Raw genomic sequence first — 17,047 nt, 5'->3', positions numbered from 1 at the left:
TAGACCGAGGGGAGGAGGGTCATCCCCTTGGGTGTGCCCGAGGTAGGATGGTCATCCCTTTGAGCATGTCTAAGGGAGGATGGTCATTTCATTGGGTATGCCAAGAGAGAATGATCGTTACTTTAGACTTGACTAACTGTCAAGTTCAAGTGCAATGGATTAGGCCAACTACCAAGTTTATGGTAGTCCAAGTGCCTTGGACTTGGCAAGTTCTTTGGGTTTGACATGCTTGTCAGAACCATGTTATCTTAAACTTAGTTAAATGCTAAGTCCAAATACCTTGGATCTGACATGTTCGCCAGACCCACATTATCTCATTTCTTTGGGTATGTCCAAGGGAGGATAATCATTATCTTGAATGTGCTTAAAGGAGAATGATCATTACCTTGGACATGCCGAACTACGAAATCCAAGTGTCTTAGATCTGGTATATTTGTCAGATTCACGTTACCTTAAACTTGATGGATAACTAAACCCAAATACATTGGGTCTAATATGTTTGTCAGACCTACGTTATCTTGAACTTGGCTGACTGTAAAGTCCAAGTCCAAGTATCTTGGGTCTAACATGTTCGCCAGACCAACATTACCTCATTTCATTGGGCATGTCTAAGGAAGGATGGTCATTTCCTTAGGCCTCCCCAGTTGAGGATACACATTCCTTTAGGCATGTCTGAGGCTTGGTACACTATTAAGCCCAACATGTTTGAGGCTTAGTCAAGGCTTGACACGCTGCCAAGCCTAGTGCGCCTTCACTAAGGCATGCTTGTTTTCCTAAAAATTTATATCTATAAATCTTTCTTGATTTGGTATTTTTTTTGGTAAAAATATACTGATAAAAACTTGGTTCATCCCTTGTACAAATCCTTGTTGCTTTGTAAGTCTGGGATTTGCACTAAGAAAGTCGTCCTAACAACGAGAAACTATTTGTATAGATAGCTTCTCTGGATTTTTTGCACGAGCAAGAGCCTATTTGTTATTATGGTAAAAGTTGTTTTCAAAGTGTGTTTGATTTGAAAATGCATTAAAATAATTTTATTATTTTTTAAAAAAAAATTTGACATCAACACATCAAAACAATTTAGAAATATAAAAAAAAAATTTTAAAGCACTTTTACACCATAAAAACAAAAGATTAACTGATTATCTAAGACATCATCAAAATATATGTTTGTGTGGCATACGGTATTCTTTATGCATATTTAATTTAAATAATTAAATATTTTTAATATTTGAAAGAAATACTACAAATTACATAATTTCATAAATTTTATTAAAAAAAGATTAACATAAATGATGTACGATAATTTTTATACTATTATAGACTTTTCAACAATTTAATTGGTCTCAGTTAAGATTGATCCAATATTGAAGACAATTTCTATTTTTACAGATTTTGCATCTTAATTAAAAATATAAAATATATATCTTAAACTAAAATTTGTATTCTGACCTTCAATTGGTTTAAATAAAAAAAATCAACAATAAAATATTTCTTGGATAAATTACAATGACCCCCTTAAAATACTGTGAAATTACACACATCATCCATCGATTTGAAAATTTGAAATTAACCCCTTTTATATCTAAAATACTCTTAATTATTATTTAGACGCAAAATAATTAAATTAAACGACTTGTAATAGTGAAATTAACATCGTTCAAGTACTTGTAATTATTATTATTTTTTATTTTTTTTCTCTAAATTTGTAAGTTTTAATTTAAAAGTCCTTTTTAAACAGTAATTAAGAAAAAAAATTAATATCATTTTAGCCATGGCTCAAATTATATATTTTACTTTCCATAAATACTGGGATCATACAATTTAGTCTTGTCTAAATAATCATCAATCAAGTCTTTTCAAGGCAGTGTTTAATTGCACGAAAACCAATCGGCAATGATTACATGAAAAGCATCACAACTGTTTAAGTGATCGATCATGCCCGTTGTTCAAGTTCTTTCTCCCAAAAAAAAAATTATTCTTTCGCACTTCAACCAGTTTGGTTAAAAAAAAAAAAGGGATGGCCGCTGCATGAACACATGATTAATGATATAGAATATAAAACTATTGGCTTGGACAAAAAGAATGAAAAAAACTAGGATGAAATCTGACCACTTTCCAATAGATAATACAGAACGAGCACATGATGGTTGAAGATAAATTGGATGCAAGACCAGGATCAGTCTGTCTACAAACAGAGGAAATGAAAAAAATGACGACGAAAATAGGCAACATGGACACCATCCAAAGAAAGAAGAAAGGGAAAAAAAATTATGAACAGAAATAAGAAATGTAACATGGAAGAAATGGATACGACGTAGAGATGCTTGTGGCAGCCTTGTGTAGGAAATTGGTTAAAGAATATGGCAGACCCTATGTTTTCTCTTGTGTTTCTTACGCTTTGGAGGCTGGAGTACTACCTTGATGGCAGCATCAAAGACAGCTTTCACATTCTGCATATACCACAGAAAATGCTTCAACATTGCTGCAAATTTTTACAGCATGCTAGAAGTATTGCTAAATGTGCCTTGTGCTGTTTACACCTTCTGTCTGTTGACATGTATGGCTAGTGATGATCTATGCTCGTGTGTAAGTAGATGGATTATATTACTAGGAACCTCAGTAACCTTTCAACTAACTTCTTTACCCTGCTTCCCTTAAAAGGCCCTCGAGTATCAGATATCAGAGGGACAACAGGGCCAAGTTAGCCCCATAGGAATAGGGCTGCGCTAGCATGCTCACGGTGGAAAATGATGTCTGATCAGTTAACTAATTTATGAGAAAATATACAGATGTGAGACAAACCTGCTGCGTCTTTGAGCTGCATTCTACGTATGCCAGCGCTCCTATTTGCTTCTGTAGTTCTAGACCCTGGTAATAATAAAGCAAGAAGTCATATACAAAGATTTTGACTAATTATCCAACTATAAAATTTTTACTGCCGCGGCAGCAGAATCACTGCAATCAGGTCTGAAGGATGGAAATATAAGAAGTGAATGCCTACCTGCTCTGTAGAAATAGTGCATGCCCCAGGATAATCCAAGAGAAACTGACGATCTTCTCTCAGATCTGTATTTAACACAAAATATTCACAGCTGAAACAATAACAACATGCGCATCTCAAACATAATGAACCACCGGATGGAACACCTCATTACATGAAGATCACAATATACTTTTGAATACAATTGCTCTGAAGGCACCAAATACAATGCAACACAAACATGAAAGGGTAAATGACTGTCTTTGTACATTGTCACTTGAACTGTAGAATTCTGAGAAATCACAGGATAAAGTGGCAGCAAAACAAATGAGTCCTGTAAGAGGCATAACAGACCTCTGAGAAACTGGAAGCATTCATTCATATGCTATATGCATGTGTGAGCTCGTCTACATTGAAACAAAAGTAGCATGCCAGTATATGAGCAGAAACTGGATGACAGCTAGAGCCCCATACAGAGGAAGAAAGAACTGAAAACTTGTAGTTTTCTCACTCTCATCAAACGCACTTGATTATTTAGAGCACCAGTACAACTTGATTAATAGAAAAGCAAAGTCCAGGCAACACCCATTCAAAGAAGTAATAAATCAATGGAGGGAAGAATACATCACCTAATTTAGTCCCCACAAGAACAATGGGCACTGATGGGGCATAATGTCTGAGCTCAGGGACCCACTTTTCCATCATAACAAGCAACATAAAGAAAAAGGAAACACGGCAAAGAGAAGAATCAGCGGATTATATACATGTTGCCAAATCAATTTAAATGAAAAGAGAACCCATAAGACGAATCTAGCTGGAAATAAAAAGAAGCTTACTTTTTTTGATACGTTCTCATAGCTTGGCCTACTTATGAGGGAAAAGGCAAGAATGAAAACATCAGCTCCTCTGTAACTTAGAGGCCTCAGCCTGTTGTAGTCTTCTTGACCTGCATGAATTATTTAAAAACTTAGCAGCGTCATTTCATTGTTTCACTTTTCTGAGCCACTTTTGAGACACCACAACAATTTCTCAGCACTGACGAGAAAAGTCACCGTTGATTATGGTTGGTAGACAAGCCAGAAGAAGAGGTTAGGGATCTTCAAAACATATGAAACTGTGTTAAAGTCTTTTCATGACAGAATAAGTGAGTCTCACAATGTCAAGCTAGTGACGATCTCTCTTTCCTTGAATCAATCATTTCAAATAATAGCTCCGTGATTCAAATGTTTCTTTTGCAGAATTTCACATCAAAATAAAACCTTAAACTGGAGTGAACTGAGAGTAAGTTCTACCAACCAAGCCGTCTAGTCTAGAGCATCCAAAAGGCCAACTTTCATTGAAAAAGGGGTTGGATAGAGCATAAAGGGTTGTTTCGAACAATCAATGCAGATGATATTCTGTTCAGCAGAGAAACAGATTTAAAGTAACTATGATGTTGTCGATTGGATGTCATGAAGTGGAAAGCTTAAAACTTTTCAAGAAGTTGGGGGTTTAATTAATGGTAGTCATAATTGTAAGATTCCCATTTTCTAAAACTATTCACCAAATTTTGCAGTAAACCAACACATCATTAGAAAAAAACAGTAAAAATAAAAGTATTTTCTCTCAGTTCAAAATTCATGAAATAAACCTCATGAAGACATTGTTAAATCACTTTGATCAATTGAAGAGAATTTTATCTATTAATAAGCTGATAGCCATGAAAATTATAGGGCAAATTCACATCTTTTAGCCAGATTAGCTAGTGATGTACACAAATCAAGAATGAGAAAGAGAAAGAGTACCAGCAGTGTCCCAAAGACCTAGATTCACAGTCTGCCCATCAACCAAAACATTGGCACTGAAGTTATCAAAAACAGTAGGAACATAATCCTGTAAAGAAAACAAAAACCAGCAAAAGAAAGACCCTTCAGAAACCAATATGCACTAACACAAGAATTGCAAAATAAACAATAACAAAAGGGTAAATATCAAGAAAACAAGAAAGAAAAAACTCCAGTTTAGTACAGTAGGGAAGGTGTTGCTAGTGTAAGAGATGAGAAGACATGTTTTTCCAACGGCTCCATCTCCAACTGTCACACATTTGATAAACTTTGTTGTTGTTGTTGTTGTTGTTGTTGTTGTTGTTGATGCTGCTGCTGCTGTGGCATTCATTTTTCAAGAGAATTATGTGGTGCTATCTTCTTCTTCTTTCTCTGTTATAGAATGTTTGTTATATATGGAAAGAGAGAGGAGGGGGTGTTAAAAGGAAAGCAGCAAAATTTTCTAAGAGCTTTTGAAAAGGATCTTTGGATCACTTTAATTTGAGCTGTCATGGAGGCAAAAAGGATCAAGAAAAACAAAGGGAAACATAGCATGACCCCATGGATCCTAAATAAATTATTTAGTCAAATTGAAAGGCTTGAATTCTTCCAAAAATGAAAAAGAAAAACTTGACTAAATTAACCATTTAAATTCTTAGAATTGAGACCGTCACTCCTTCGAGAGTTGCCTGTTCTTTTTCCCTTTTAAGAATTTAAGAACACGAGCACCAAATAAAACACAGACATGGAAACGCATGTCACAGAGTGAGATACATGAGCTTTCTGAAACAGATATGCACAATGCTTTTGCAATATCCAATATATTTATATTTCTCAAAATATTAAAAGGGTTGCTCTGCTTGTAATTGCTCTAGTATCCTTGATTATAAAAATATAATTATAATGTTAATGATCTCGTAAGGTTTGTACTCTTTTTTACATTAAGTAAAAAACAGTACTGTATTTATACTGATAGGCAGACACCAATGGAATTATTGTCGTTCCCCTGCCCGCTGTCTTCCATGCGGACAAAATAATAATTGTCGTCTATCGTCCGTTACCTCGACGGCAGTAGAATAATTGTCGTTTCTTGGAATCTTCTTTGTGCACATTATTTTACTTTTGGAGATTCACGCACAGTGTCACGGGGATATTACGGCTAGCTGATTACTAGCCTTACACCTGTTCTTTGCTGAGGGGTTGGATAATTATTATTTTTTAATAAAAAACAATGTCTAAGTATTGAAAATGAGTCAAAAAATATATAAAAAATGTTATGATAAATATGTAAAAATATTAATTAAAACTTTCATTATTTTTATTGTTTTAATTAACCTCCTATTTATTTTTCTTTTCCTCGTCTGCTTAGTCTTTCATTATTTTTTTTAATCCCTAGTCATTCTTTTTAGTCCCTTTTTTTTTTCCTCTAATTTCACTCCTTAAATTCTTTTTATTATTTTTCTTTTTTAGGAAAGTGTTTTCCTGAAAAATTTGGGCGGAAAACACTTTCTGAAAGTTGTGAAAAAATTTAAAATGTCATTATTTGCTGATTATATCAAATTTGATCCTCAAACTTTTGATTGCTATATATAATTTGTTTTGAATATTTATTTTTCAATTTCATCTCTTAAAATTTAATTTTTATATTAATTTTGGTCCTTATTTTTATAATTGCTATTTGCTTTTTCCTTATCATTTTTTTATTGAAATTTTTTATCTATCAAATTTGGTCATCGTTCTTTTGATTGTTACTTATTTTATTTGAAATAATTTATGAAATGTTAATTATTATTATTTTAATTTCTTCATCTTTTATTTTTTTTTATTTTTTTAGATTTATTCTCTATTATTTTGATTATTATTTATTTTATTTGAGATAATTTATGAAATTATATTTTTTTCAATTTCATTCTCATTCAACTTTTTAATTTGTAAGATTTGTTACTCATTATTTTAATAAACTTGAGAAAAATAAAACATTAATAAGTTATTTTCCAGCTCATTTTCCATGACATAACCAAACACGGGAAAGTGTTTTCCAACTTATTTTTCATTACACTACCAAATATCGAAAAATACTTTTCTGAAATTCACTTTTCCTGAAATTTACTTTTCAAATGAAAACTACTTTCCAGCAAATAAACAGAGCCTAAAATACTTTGAATTTATTGGAGAGAAATAAAGAGAAGGATATACATGGGTTTGTTCATGTGAAGCAATCTTTGATTTGCAGCATCTAGAAGGACGTCGGAGGTAAATGAAGCAACATTTATTGAAGCCTCACTTTCATCACAGAAAGAAGTAAAAATAGGATTACGTACGTTGAGCATATCAGAGCATGGAGACACCATGCCTGCAACGGAAAGAGCTAGCTGAAAATGGCTGCTGGAGTCAGATTTAAGGCAAGCATGAAGCGTCTGCCTTTTCATACATTAAGGGCATTTGATCCATGCTTTAGAAAAGGTATACAAGGGAAGAAACGGAACTGGAAATGAAGACGAATATGTGCTTAATAATCATGTATAAAATAAAATCATTATATTTGTTTGATGATGTAGAAGACAATACATCATGTTAAAATCAAGGAGTGGTTATTTTATTTTATGCTCGGTTTTTATCTATAAAAATAATTAAATTAAAATTTTAAAAAATATAAAAAATAAAATTAAAATCGGTTTCAATCAACCAGTTTAGATTCTGTTCGATTATTTTATATTAAAAACAAAAAATTATATTTTTTTCGGGCCTTTTCTTTTGAATTTCTGGTGGGACTTATAAAATCAAAACTAAATCAAACTAAATAATTTTTAAAATATTCTAATCAATTTAATTTGTTTTATTTTATAATTTAATTTTTATAATTATTTTTATAATTTTTTCAATTTCATCAGTTTTGTTTCTTTTTGTCATCCCTCTTGAAATCAAGTTTTTCACTTATCACATCCGGGTAAAACCTCGAGTTCCTATGACCTGCCGACAGGTGGCGGGTCTTATAAAACTGAACATTACAATTCCCAATTGAAAAAAACACTTATTTGACTCTCATTACAGATCAACGATGGATCTAGCTCTTCTTTTGTAATTACCTGACTTTTGACCTGACGAACCAAGTTATCGGTTGGGGGCTCTGTCAAACGACAGGTCGCTTAGAGGGCATATGTGAGAAAAAGGGTCCAGTTTTTTATCTACGGAGAAAGAAAGCAAGAAGAGGAGAGGTTTTAAAAAAAATGGAATCAAAAGCAGCGGCACCGCCATACCAAAGTTCTGCAAGATTCGCAGACTCTCAATGTTACCCTCAATACACTGCTTCTCTCAAATGTAAAGCAACAACTCCCTTTTTTCTCTCTCTCTGATTTGGCAAGCTTTGCTTTTTATTGCATGTCTAATGTTCAAGAATGCATCTTTTTACACTTGATTTTGCATGTCTTATGTCTAACTCTCACCAGCATGATTGTAATTTATATTCTTGATCCTTTTCCCTTGATGGGTTCTTGAAAATTTACTGATTGGTCTTAGTTTTGGTGTATTGTGTTGTTGATGTGGGATGGGAATGAGAAGTTATGCTTGGATTGGCTTTGTGGGTTATTCTTGGAAATAAAGAGTGATCATAAAAATGAAACCTTTTTATTCAGAATCCATTTTCTATTAATAAATTAATGAACCCCTGTAAAGTAAATCGATTAGTCTTTGTTCTATACACCACTAGAATGTAATTCTTTAAGAAGCACATACAGTTGGGAGCATCCCACACAATTCTATCACCTATGCTAAGAAAAAAAAGTGTGTTTTGTAGTATCCTGCTGGGATGTTATTATGACTTGAAAACGGATTGAAAAAGCAAAGCTCGAATTATATTACTTTGGATTTGCGGCATCTATCTTCCTCAAGGTTTATACTAACTTGAAACAGCACATCATGTCCAAGTCGTGTTGAGCTTTACTTTGTTGTTCACAGTGCAGCATGTGCTAGTTGTCGTTAGTACTGTAAATCTTCTATTATGTGTATCTATGTCATTTCTTATAGTAGAGAGTTCCTAAACCCTAAACCCCAAGATTTAGTTCGTGTATTGAGAAATGGGGAGTCGTAACATCAAAAAATGGTCATGGTTTGTGTTTGAGCTTATTAGAAGTTCTGATTATGGCTAAATCGAAGGGATGGCTTAATGCTGTTAGTTTGTAATGAGCTTTCATGTAGTTAGACGATAAACAAAAGGAAGACCTTGTATAGCCGCTTGTTGTTTCATTTGATTGGTGGAGGCATGTAGAGCTTTGCTTGATTCAATTCAACTTGAAACTTTTGTCCTGGATGTTCTTATGCACATTCCATCAGCACCATATTTTTATGTTAGATGCAAATTTTCAGGCTTGGAAGAGTTTGGCTCGGACAAAAGTAAATGTCAAGAGCATTTTGATGTTTACAAGGAATGCAAGAAAAAGGAGGTATTGATTTTGTTTTTTCTGATGTTTAAAAGCTCTTTACTCTTCTTGGAAAATAGTTAAACAAAAAAATACATGAAATGATGGAAGGGTTGTATTTTCTTCTGTATATCAAACTTTCTTAATATATACATTTTGTTATTTTTTATTTTTCATAACAGAGAGAAGCACGGTTGGAACGCAACAAGAGTCGCTCCCTCTTCTCATGAAAGCTGTTGTGGAGATCTTGCTCACAAAAAGCGCTGATCCTATTTTCTTTATAGAGCTAGCTTTGTACGTAGTTGGATTCCAACAAAAATAGTCAAATTGAACTGAGGGCATGGAGAGTAACTTTAATAATGTGCCTTTGCATATGTACAATCGTAAAATGTGTTGCTTGAAGCTGCGAATCGAGAATGTCAGTGAACAACAACCGAGATCAACGACCACTTGTTGAATTCAAATAATGCTTGCACTATGTGTTGCCTAAATGCAATTTTTTTGACAAAACGTTGTAAAGAACGGTCTTAATTTTCCGCACAAAATTTGCTCAAAGTCCGAAATGTCAGACTACTATGAAGGCTAACACCGTTGCCAGCCCAAACCTGGGGGGGGGTTGGTATGCTGGTGACAACGAGAAGCTAAACTTTGATAGGATGAGTGATACAATAACCTTCAGCTCTGCCATGGCAAAATGTTGGCATGCACAGATACGAGCACCCATTCCGAAAGGCATATAATCCGGTGGACTCGTGCTGGATCCTAGAATTCCATAGGCAAATATTTTGGGATTGAACTGATGTGCATCAGGCCCCCATAGATCAGGACTCTGTTGCACTATTGGGATTGGAATTTGGATGTTCATTCCTTTTGGAATTGTGATGTCCTTAAACTTTAAATCTTGCTAGGCTCTTCTGATCACAAACACCACAGGTGGACAAAGGCGAATTGTTTCTTGGATCACCATTGTAAGCTGCCCATAAATTGTTGAAAGTCAAGATTAGAATTTCCAGATTACGACTTGTATGGATTTCCCTGCATGTGGTTAGGAACACTTACATTTTCTATATTTCGAAGCATGTCAGCATCTGGAAGGTTATTTTTACAGATTTCAAGCACCTCCGCACGAGTTTGCCATTCTTGATTAGCCGCCGATAACATTAAGCACCATGAAGCTGTGATGGCGGTGGTTTCATGACTAGCAAAGTATATAGCCTTGCAGTTATCCACTATGAACCTGTCAAGAGAAACATCTTATGGAAAGCTTTCTTGGTCACCATAACTTTTGGCACCCTCTAGTATCATTTGCAGAAGGTCCTTCTCGTAGTTGCCCGCAGCCCTTTCCTTTACAACCTTCTATCATTGAGTTAATTTCTTTCTCCAATTTCCATATCTCCCAATTGTTTTTGGTAGGGATATATCTGCTTTGGAAGCCACAACTAGGATTCCAGCACTCGTCAAAAAATATGCACAACCATCTGCTCATGGCATGAAGTTTAGGGCTCGTTGATATTATTTCTGTTTTCTGTTCCTTAAAACTAAATTTGAAGCTATAAACAAAAACTTTTTTGTTTTTGTTTTTAAAAACCTCAAAAAACAACAACCAATTGTCAGATTTTTTCAAAACCAAATAGAATGGTTTTCAGGAAGTATATCAGTCGTTGTTGGTTTTGCTTCTTCTTTTTTTAAGAAAAAAATCAAACAAAATTTATTTTAATAATCAAGTTTGGAATAAATCATACCTTGAGCCAGGAATCCCAATGAACCCTCTGGACATTACATCACATCTTGAAGAGTTCTCAGCTTCGAGAATATTTCTTCTCCTTTGGTGTAATTGCTTCCAAAACAAGCTCTTGATATAATATCTGCTGATAAGCTTGCTTCTTAACTCCGGGTCAATATTTATCCCTGCCATGCCTCCATCACCTTCAATTCTGCTCTCCCAGGATCTTACCATTGTGGTTGTAGAGTCCACCATTAGGCTCACCATGCTCTAGAAGAAAGAGCATTAGTCTAATGGTTAGTGCAACAACTTAAACAAGGAAGGAAAAAAATATAGATACTTAAAAAATCATGTAGCTCATTAAAAAATATATATAATTAAAAAAAATTAAAAAAACTTGATCTGAGTTCACCTGGATTAAGATGCAAAATCTTTGACTCAAACATGATACTAGGGTAATTATGTTTGAAAGCAAATTAAATAAAATCATGTAGCTCAATTATCAAATAACTCAATGTTGAAAGATGAAAATTAAAAAAAATAATTTAAAAAATCAAAAAAAAATATGAATCAACCCGGATTAACTCGTAAACCCTATTATTATAAGCACATGATTGAAATAACATAGTAAAAAGAAAGGAACCGAATATACAAACCAATTTCCAATAAATCGAAAGTAAAGAATGAAATTTAAAAAAAAAATAAAAAATGAACCGAAAAAAATTCAATTCTCATTAATCTTTAAAATCGTTGATTTTAATCATCAACCTTATACTAACAAACACCATAACAATGAAAAAAAATGAGTCAGTACAGGTTAACTTAAAATAACCAAAAGATAGTTATGGCAGTTCATTATTTTATTGGAATAGTTAAAAGCTTTTTACAGTCATGGCAGTTTCGTTATTTTATTGGAATAGTAAAATGTCTCTTCTTCCTCTATTTTAGTTTTTTTTTAATTAATTTTAATGGACGCAAGGAAGATAATTTAATTGGACATGTTGGGCTGCCGACAGTATGCACTCCATAATGGATTCGAAATAATGATTGCACTTGAGGGCCTAGCCGCTGTGGTCAATCGTGTGACTTGTTCCGCCCCCGTTCCGGGTTCGACCCTCTATGTGCACGCCTGTCACCCCTGCGGTGCCTTACCTGCTCCTGGGCTTGCAGGATGTCCAGCGGGCCGTGGGGACTAGTCGTGGTGCGCGTAAGCTGGCCCGGACACCCCACGTAAATCAAAAAAAAAAAAAAAAAAAAGATGTTAATTATTACAACAAGGATTAGTGTAAGCAAGAAGATGTTAAAGTTATTACCATTACTAGAAATTTAACATATAGTCTCTGGGTAATTATCAAAAGTTCAATGGTAAAAAAAATATGGATTATTGAATCAAATAAAATTACATAATTAATAATTTTTATTAAAATAATAATATTTTATTTTTTTAGAATAATAGATTGGATATTGCTAAATCAATCAAATTATAAAAACTTAATCATGTTATTTTTCTCGTAACAATATTTTTTTCTTTAAATTTAGCTGTGTCAAGTTATAAATCATAAATTTCTTAAACCTAACTTAATTATTATGTTGCACCAAAAATTAAGAGTATGTTTAGTAATGGAGTAGTAATTGTTTTTCAAAAAACATTTCATGCTGAAATACATATCAATGATATTTTTTTATTTTTAAAAAATTATTTTTAATAGCAATATATTAAAATGATCTAAAATATATAAATCATATTAAATTTTAATAAAAAAATTAAATTTTTTAAAAATATAATTTACCCCACCTTTCCAAACAGATTTTAAACTCATTTGTACTCGTACCTAGGCTGTATTTTTCATTGCACCAAGAAATATGTCCACCCTAACATAATGGGCTTGATCTAGTGTTCTTCCCTTTGTGTCCTTAAAAGCCCGACAAAAGGAAAGAAGAAGAAGAAGAAGAAGAAGAAGAAGAATTAATAAGAATAGAAAGCAAAAACTTTTTATTTTTTCTTAAAAATAAATGAAATGACAAGAAAAAAACAATGAGAGACAGAGAGCACATAGAGAGAAAAATCTCTCGTGGAAATCTTCCTTTCTCCTGACCAAAAAACCCTAGCTACCTCCGTCTGTCTTTCTATTCAATTCAGCCCTATTTGCTCAAATTCATCATTAAATATTCAAATCCATCCTAACCCCATAATTTTCCCAAAATATAAGGGTTATTTCTCCACCAGTTTATCTCTCAAAGCTTGAAACTTCGCTCAAAAAAGATCGAGACTATAGGGTTTTGAAACTGATAGAGAGAAGAATCATGTACAAAGATCGAGGTGGGTTTGGTGGCGGGTCATCAAGATCGGAGATTGTTGGAGGACCGCTTGATCGAAAGCGTATAAATGATGCGCTAGACAAGCATCTAGAGAAGTCTTCTCCTTCAACTTCGAGAGGATTGAATAATAGTAGTAAGGATAAAGAAAGATTGTCTGTTCCTTCTACTTCTACTGGTAAATCATCACAGCATCAGCAGCATCTTGAACATCATCGTGCTGATTCTCGCTCTGCTTCGCTATCCAAAAACAAATGCTCTGATGGTAGTAGTGTTTTCTCTTGATTCTTCGTGCTCAGCTTGATCATGTCATTGTTTTTGTGTGTTTTGCGATCTGGGTTTTTGTTGTTTTTGTTTATCATTTTGTTTGTGTTTTTTGGGGGGATTGATTGATTTTTGTTATTTTTAGGGGTTTCGTAGGAGTTTTGGACAGTTATTTGGAGGTGAATGTGTGTTATCGAATCCAGGTTTTTGTAGACAGTTAATGTTGTTTTGGAAGTTTGGTTTTTAGCTGTTCTTTTTTGAGTAATGTGGCTCGGGCGTCTGTAGGTCTTATAGCCAGGGTGATTTTACTTTTAATTTTTGGTGTGTATATGTTATGGTGGTTTTTTTTAGCTTATTTGGTGGTATGGGATCTTGGTTTGTGGAGTGATGATAATGATTTTTTTTTTATTTAGCTAGTTACTTAGTTGTATGTGCGTTTTTAAGTGGAAAAGGTATGGTTTTGTTTATGGTAAATTGATGATGCTCGAATTAATTATTATTTTCACTCGCTTCCGTTCTTGCATTTGTCTGATGTGAATATTGTTGTTTGAGTGTAAGGAGTTTCACTACATTTTGACTTAGCCTTTGTAAAAATAACTGGCTCCGAGCATTGTTTAATCCAATCAAGAAGTTAACTTTGGCATTTCCCTTGCTCGTTGTATGTATACTGTAGACGTTACATTCTAGCCGCCAATAGATCTTGGTTTGTTATGTTTTCTGTTTAGTACCAATGTATTATTAACGCTTTGCTTGAGATAGTATATATAGCGAGTCCTTTACAGCTAAGAATAATATGTAAGGATTTAAGTGCGCTTCTTTTTCTTACTGTTTCTGTTTGTGGAATTGCAGCGGTTGTATAAAAGGATGTTTAAACCTAATGCCATCCATTTGGATTCCTTTGACTACTTGGATTCTATGTTAATTTGGTCCTGTTCCCCAACCTATTTAATTTAGGCCCTTGTGACTTTGCTTTATTCTCTATTCCCTTTCTCTACTCAATTATCAATGTAAGGTCATTAATAATCATCTGCTTATGATGCCCTTATTTGGATGAACCGCAGAAGAATCTGAGACAGACAGTGAGGAGTCTGATGTTAGTGGTTCTGATGGAGATGATACATCTTGGATCTCATGGTTTTGCAATTTGCGTGGAAATGAATTTTTCTGTGAAGTTGATGACGAGTACATTCAGGATGATTTTAATCTTTGTGGATTGAGCAGTCAAGTTCCATACTATGATTATGCACTTGATCTTATATTGGATGTTGAATCTTCTCATGGTAAGCAATTCTTTGCAGTAAATAGGACTACTGCTTGTTTGTAATTTCTGTTTAATTTGTTATATAGGCTTCACAAAGTTCCAGACTGGACTGGTTATGTTCCTTCCAAACTCTCTACCCTTTTTCTGGAATCCAGTTCGCTTGTTATGTTTTTCTGATACTTGCTAATCTCTTAAGTTGAACTTTCACGTGGCCCATGTCCATAATCTATGACCATGATAAAAAAATGCAGAATATAGGCTTGGGCAGCTGATTCTTTATAATGTGCATGGTGGTCTTAACATGTACTGTTTTGTGACTTTGTTCTTTATGCTTGGATTGTGTTGGTCTTGAAATAAGTGATTGAATAATTTAAGGAGTTCTAGCTCATAGGCTAATGGTATAAATGAGACATTGCTTTGAATGAAACTTCATGTGGGTAGTGAAAGTTCGAAGCCTGAGAAATCCTCTTTAGGTGGCCATGTTTTCCTACATCCTAGAAATAGAAGAGGAGAGTTTGTAGCTTGATCAAGTTTTCTCACACTAATGGATCCATGGTTCAGTGTGGAACCTGTGCATCATTCTGTGTATTGTATTGTGGTGTTAAGCTTCTTCTATGCATTTGCACATTCTCAGGTGATATGTTCACTGAAGAACAGAATGAGTTGGTGGAATCCGCAGCAGAGATGCTCTACGGTCTTATTCATGTGCGTTACATACTTACTAGCAAGGGGATGTCTGCAATGGTAATATTATTTAGTGCTGCTTCCATCTGTTTCCTCCTCTGTTCTTTTGTTTGTCATCTTGTCTTATTTAATTGGGCATTAAATGTTGTTTTGGAAACTTCAACAGTTGGAGAAGTACAAAAACTATGACTTTGGGAGATGCCCGCGAGTTTATTGCTGTGGACAGCCCTGCCTTCCAGTTGGTCAATCAGACATTCCTCGTTCTAGTACTGTCAAAATCTACTGTCCAAAATGTGAAGACATCTATTACCCTCGATCCAAGTATCAAGGCAGTATCCTTCCATATGGAGCCTGTTTGGTATTGTGGTAGTAATTGCTTTTCAAAGTGTTTTTTGCTTGGAAATGCATTGAAATAGTGTTTTTTTATTTTTTTTAAAATTTATTTTTGATATCAATACATCAAAACAATCTAAAAACATAAAAAAATAATAATTAATTTGAAGCAAAAGACAAATTTAATTTTTTGTAAAAATACTTTTCAACCGCAAAAACAATTCCAACTGCAAAAATAATTTCAACCGCAAAAACAAACAGGGCCCGAATACCAGTCATTAGCTACTTGATATCATTGTGTATAATTGGAATCTGCTCATGCTATGTGCATTATCTTTAAAGATTGTACTTCCTCTGGTTATTGTTTTCTACTGACCTGAAGTCCCCATTTATTAGATATGATTCTGCTGAACATTTAACTTTGGGACCGAACTTGTATCTGCATGCTCGACAATATTATGCTTCTGACTTTTGATGATCTGGCCTATTAGGTTGAACTATGTGCTTAAATTTGTATTGCATTGTTTTTATGGCTTTATGTCAGTATTTACATGTTTAAAGTTGCACTCTGTCTTTGTTTCTATATGAAAATTTCTTTGACATTTGCCTAGACATTGATGGAGCTTATTTTGGAACCACATTCCCTCACCTATTTTTGATGACATATGGACACCTAAAGCCACAGAAAGCAATACAGAGCTACGTTCCAAGAGTCTTTGGCTTCAAACTCCACAAGCCTTGACACGGAGTTGCAAAAATTTGTTTGAGGTCTCCCATGGTTGACAGTTTTTACTTTGCCTCGTTTGTTTGTTTAACTGCAACAACTCTTGACAAGCAAGGTGAAGGTGCGCAGCAAACGATTCTGGAAAGATCACAATTAGTTTCAAATGGAAGTGTTTAAAATGCGATATGGGCCCATTAGTTGACCTACCTAAGTTTTTATCTGTGAATTTAACAGAGCATTTGTAAGCTTTTCTTTTCTTCTTTTTTTTTTTCTATGAACTTGAGAATTATTTCAAAGTGTTTTGCATTGTAGTTCTCCCAGCATCCATCCCCTTTTTTTATGATCATGGTGCCTTACTATTACAGCTCCCGATAGCTTCCAGATTCTATATCCTGATTGCAATCTGCAGACCACATGGAAGATATGAATTGTTTGTCGTTATCTTGATTCCTTCCTTGCCTGCAAGAGCTGGGAGTCCTGCTAGTCCATTTGTTTGTACTTTGTAGTTTATGTTAAAGGGAAGCATAGTGGGCACCGAATTT

General features: G+C 34.1%; 3 protein-coding genes across 3 annotated transcripts; 2 read left to right on the top strand and 1 right to left on the bottom strand.

The window, feature by feature from the left end:
* Positions 1-2,096: 2,096 nt before the first annotated feature.
* LOC133682015 (rac-like GTP-binding protein RAC2) lies at positions 2,097-5,585 on the bottom strand. The gene is made up of 7 exons (XM_062105245.1): positions 4,991-5,585; positions 4,768-4,855; positions 3,820-3,929; positions 3,613-3,676; positions 3,005-3,069; positions 2,806-2,871; positions 2,097-2,453 (listed from the first exon to the last, which is right to left on the bottom strand). The coding sequence occupies exons 1-7, from the start codon at positions 5,135-5,137 to the stop codon at positions 2,355-2,357; spliced, it is 639 nt and encodes a 212-aa protein (XP_061961229.1). The 5' UTR covers positions 5,138-5,585; the 3' UTR covers positions 2,097-2,354.
* Positions 5,586-7,817: 2,232 nt separating this feature from the next.
* Positions 7,818-9,678, top strand: LOC133682129 (cytochrome c oxidase-assembly factor COX23, mitochondrial-like). Its single transcript, XM_062105389.1, has 3 exons — positions 7,818-8,103; positions 9,148-9,224; positions 9,383-9,678. The coding sequence occupies exons 1-3, from the start codon at positions 8,013-8,015 to the stop codon at positions 9,428-9,430; spliced, it is 216 nt and encodes a 71-aa protein (XP_061961373.1). The 5' UTR covers positions 7,818-8,012; the 3' UTR covers positions 9,431-9,678.
* A 3,223-nt stretch (positions 9,679-12,901) lies between these two features.
* On the top strand, positions 12,902-16,874 carry LOC133682609 (putative casein kinase II subunit beta-4). Its single transcript, XM_062106025.1, has 5 exons — positions 12,902-13,504; positions 14,565-14,783; positions 15,399-15,508; positions 15,615-15,780; positions 16,393-16,874. Exons 1-5 carry the CDS (start codon positions 13,228-13,230, stop codon positions 16,521-16,523), a joined length of 903 nt encoding a protein of 300 aa, XP_061962009.1. The 5' UTR covers positions 12,902-13,227; the 3' UTR covers positions 16,524-16,874.
* Positions 16,875-17,047: the final 173 nt, after the last annotated feature.

This window comes from Populus nigra, chromosome 2 (genome assembly GCF_951802175.1).
Source record: "Populus nigra chromosome 2, ddPopNigr1.1, whole genome shotgun sequence".
NCBI classification, from domain to species: Eukaryota; Viridiplantae; Streptophyta; class Magnoliopsida; order Malpighiales; family Salicaceae; genus Populus; species Populus nigra.
Note: the sequence above shows the minus strand (reverse complement) of the source record. Positions and strands in the feature narration are given on the sequence as shown.

Bases quoted from the DNA above. Each gene is read 5' to 3' on its own strand.
- LOC133682015 (XM_062105245.1), bottom strand. From the start codon at position 5,137: ATGAATGCCACAGCAGCAGCAGCATCAACAACAACAACAACAACAACA. The intron at 4,856-4,990 runs GTACTAAACTGG...TTTTCTTTACAG, and splicing joins CTAGCAACACCTTCCCTACT to GATTATGTTCCTACTGTTTT. The intron at 3,930-4,767 runs GTACTCTTTCTC...TAATTCATGCAG, and splicing joins AGGTCTTTGGGACACTGCTG to GTCAAGAAGACTACAACAGG.
- LOC133682129 (XM_062105389.1), top strand. From the start codon at position 8,013: ATGGAATCAAAAGCAGCGGCACCGCCATACCAAAGTTCTGCAAGATTC. The intron at 8,104-9,147 runs GTAAAGCAACAA...GCAAATTTTCAG, and splicing joins ATACACTGCTTCTCTCAAAT to GCTTGGAAGAGTTTGGCTCG. The intron at 9,225-9,382 runs GTATTGATTTTG...TTTTCATAACAG, and splicing joins AGGAATGCAAGAAAAAGGAG to AGAGAAGCACGGTTGGAACG.
- LOC133682609 (XM_062106025.1), top strand. From the start codon at position 13,228: ATGTACAAAGATCGAGGTGGGTTTGGTGGCGGGTCATCAAGATCGGAG. The intron at 13,505-14,564 runs GTAGTAGTGTTT...GATGAACCGCAG, and splicing joins CAAAAACAAATGCTCTGATG to AAGAATCTGAGACAGACAGT. The intron at 14,784-15,398 runs GTAAGCAATTCT...GCACATTCTCAG, and splicing joins GGATGTTGAATCTTCTCATG to GTGATATGTTCACTGAAGAA.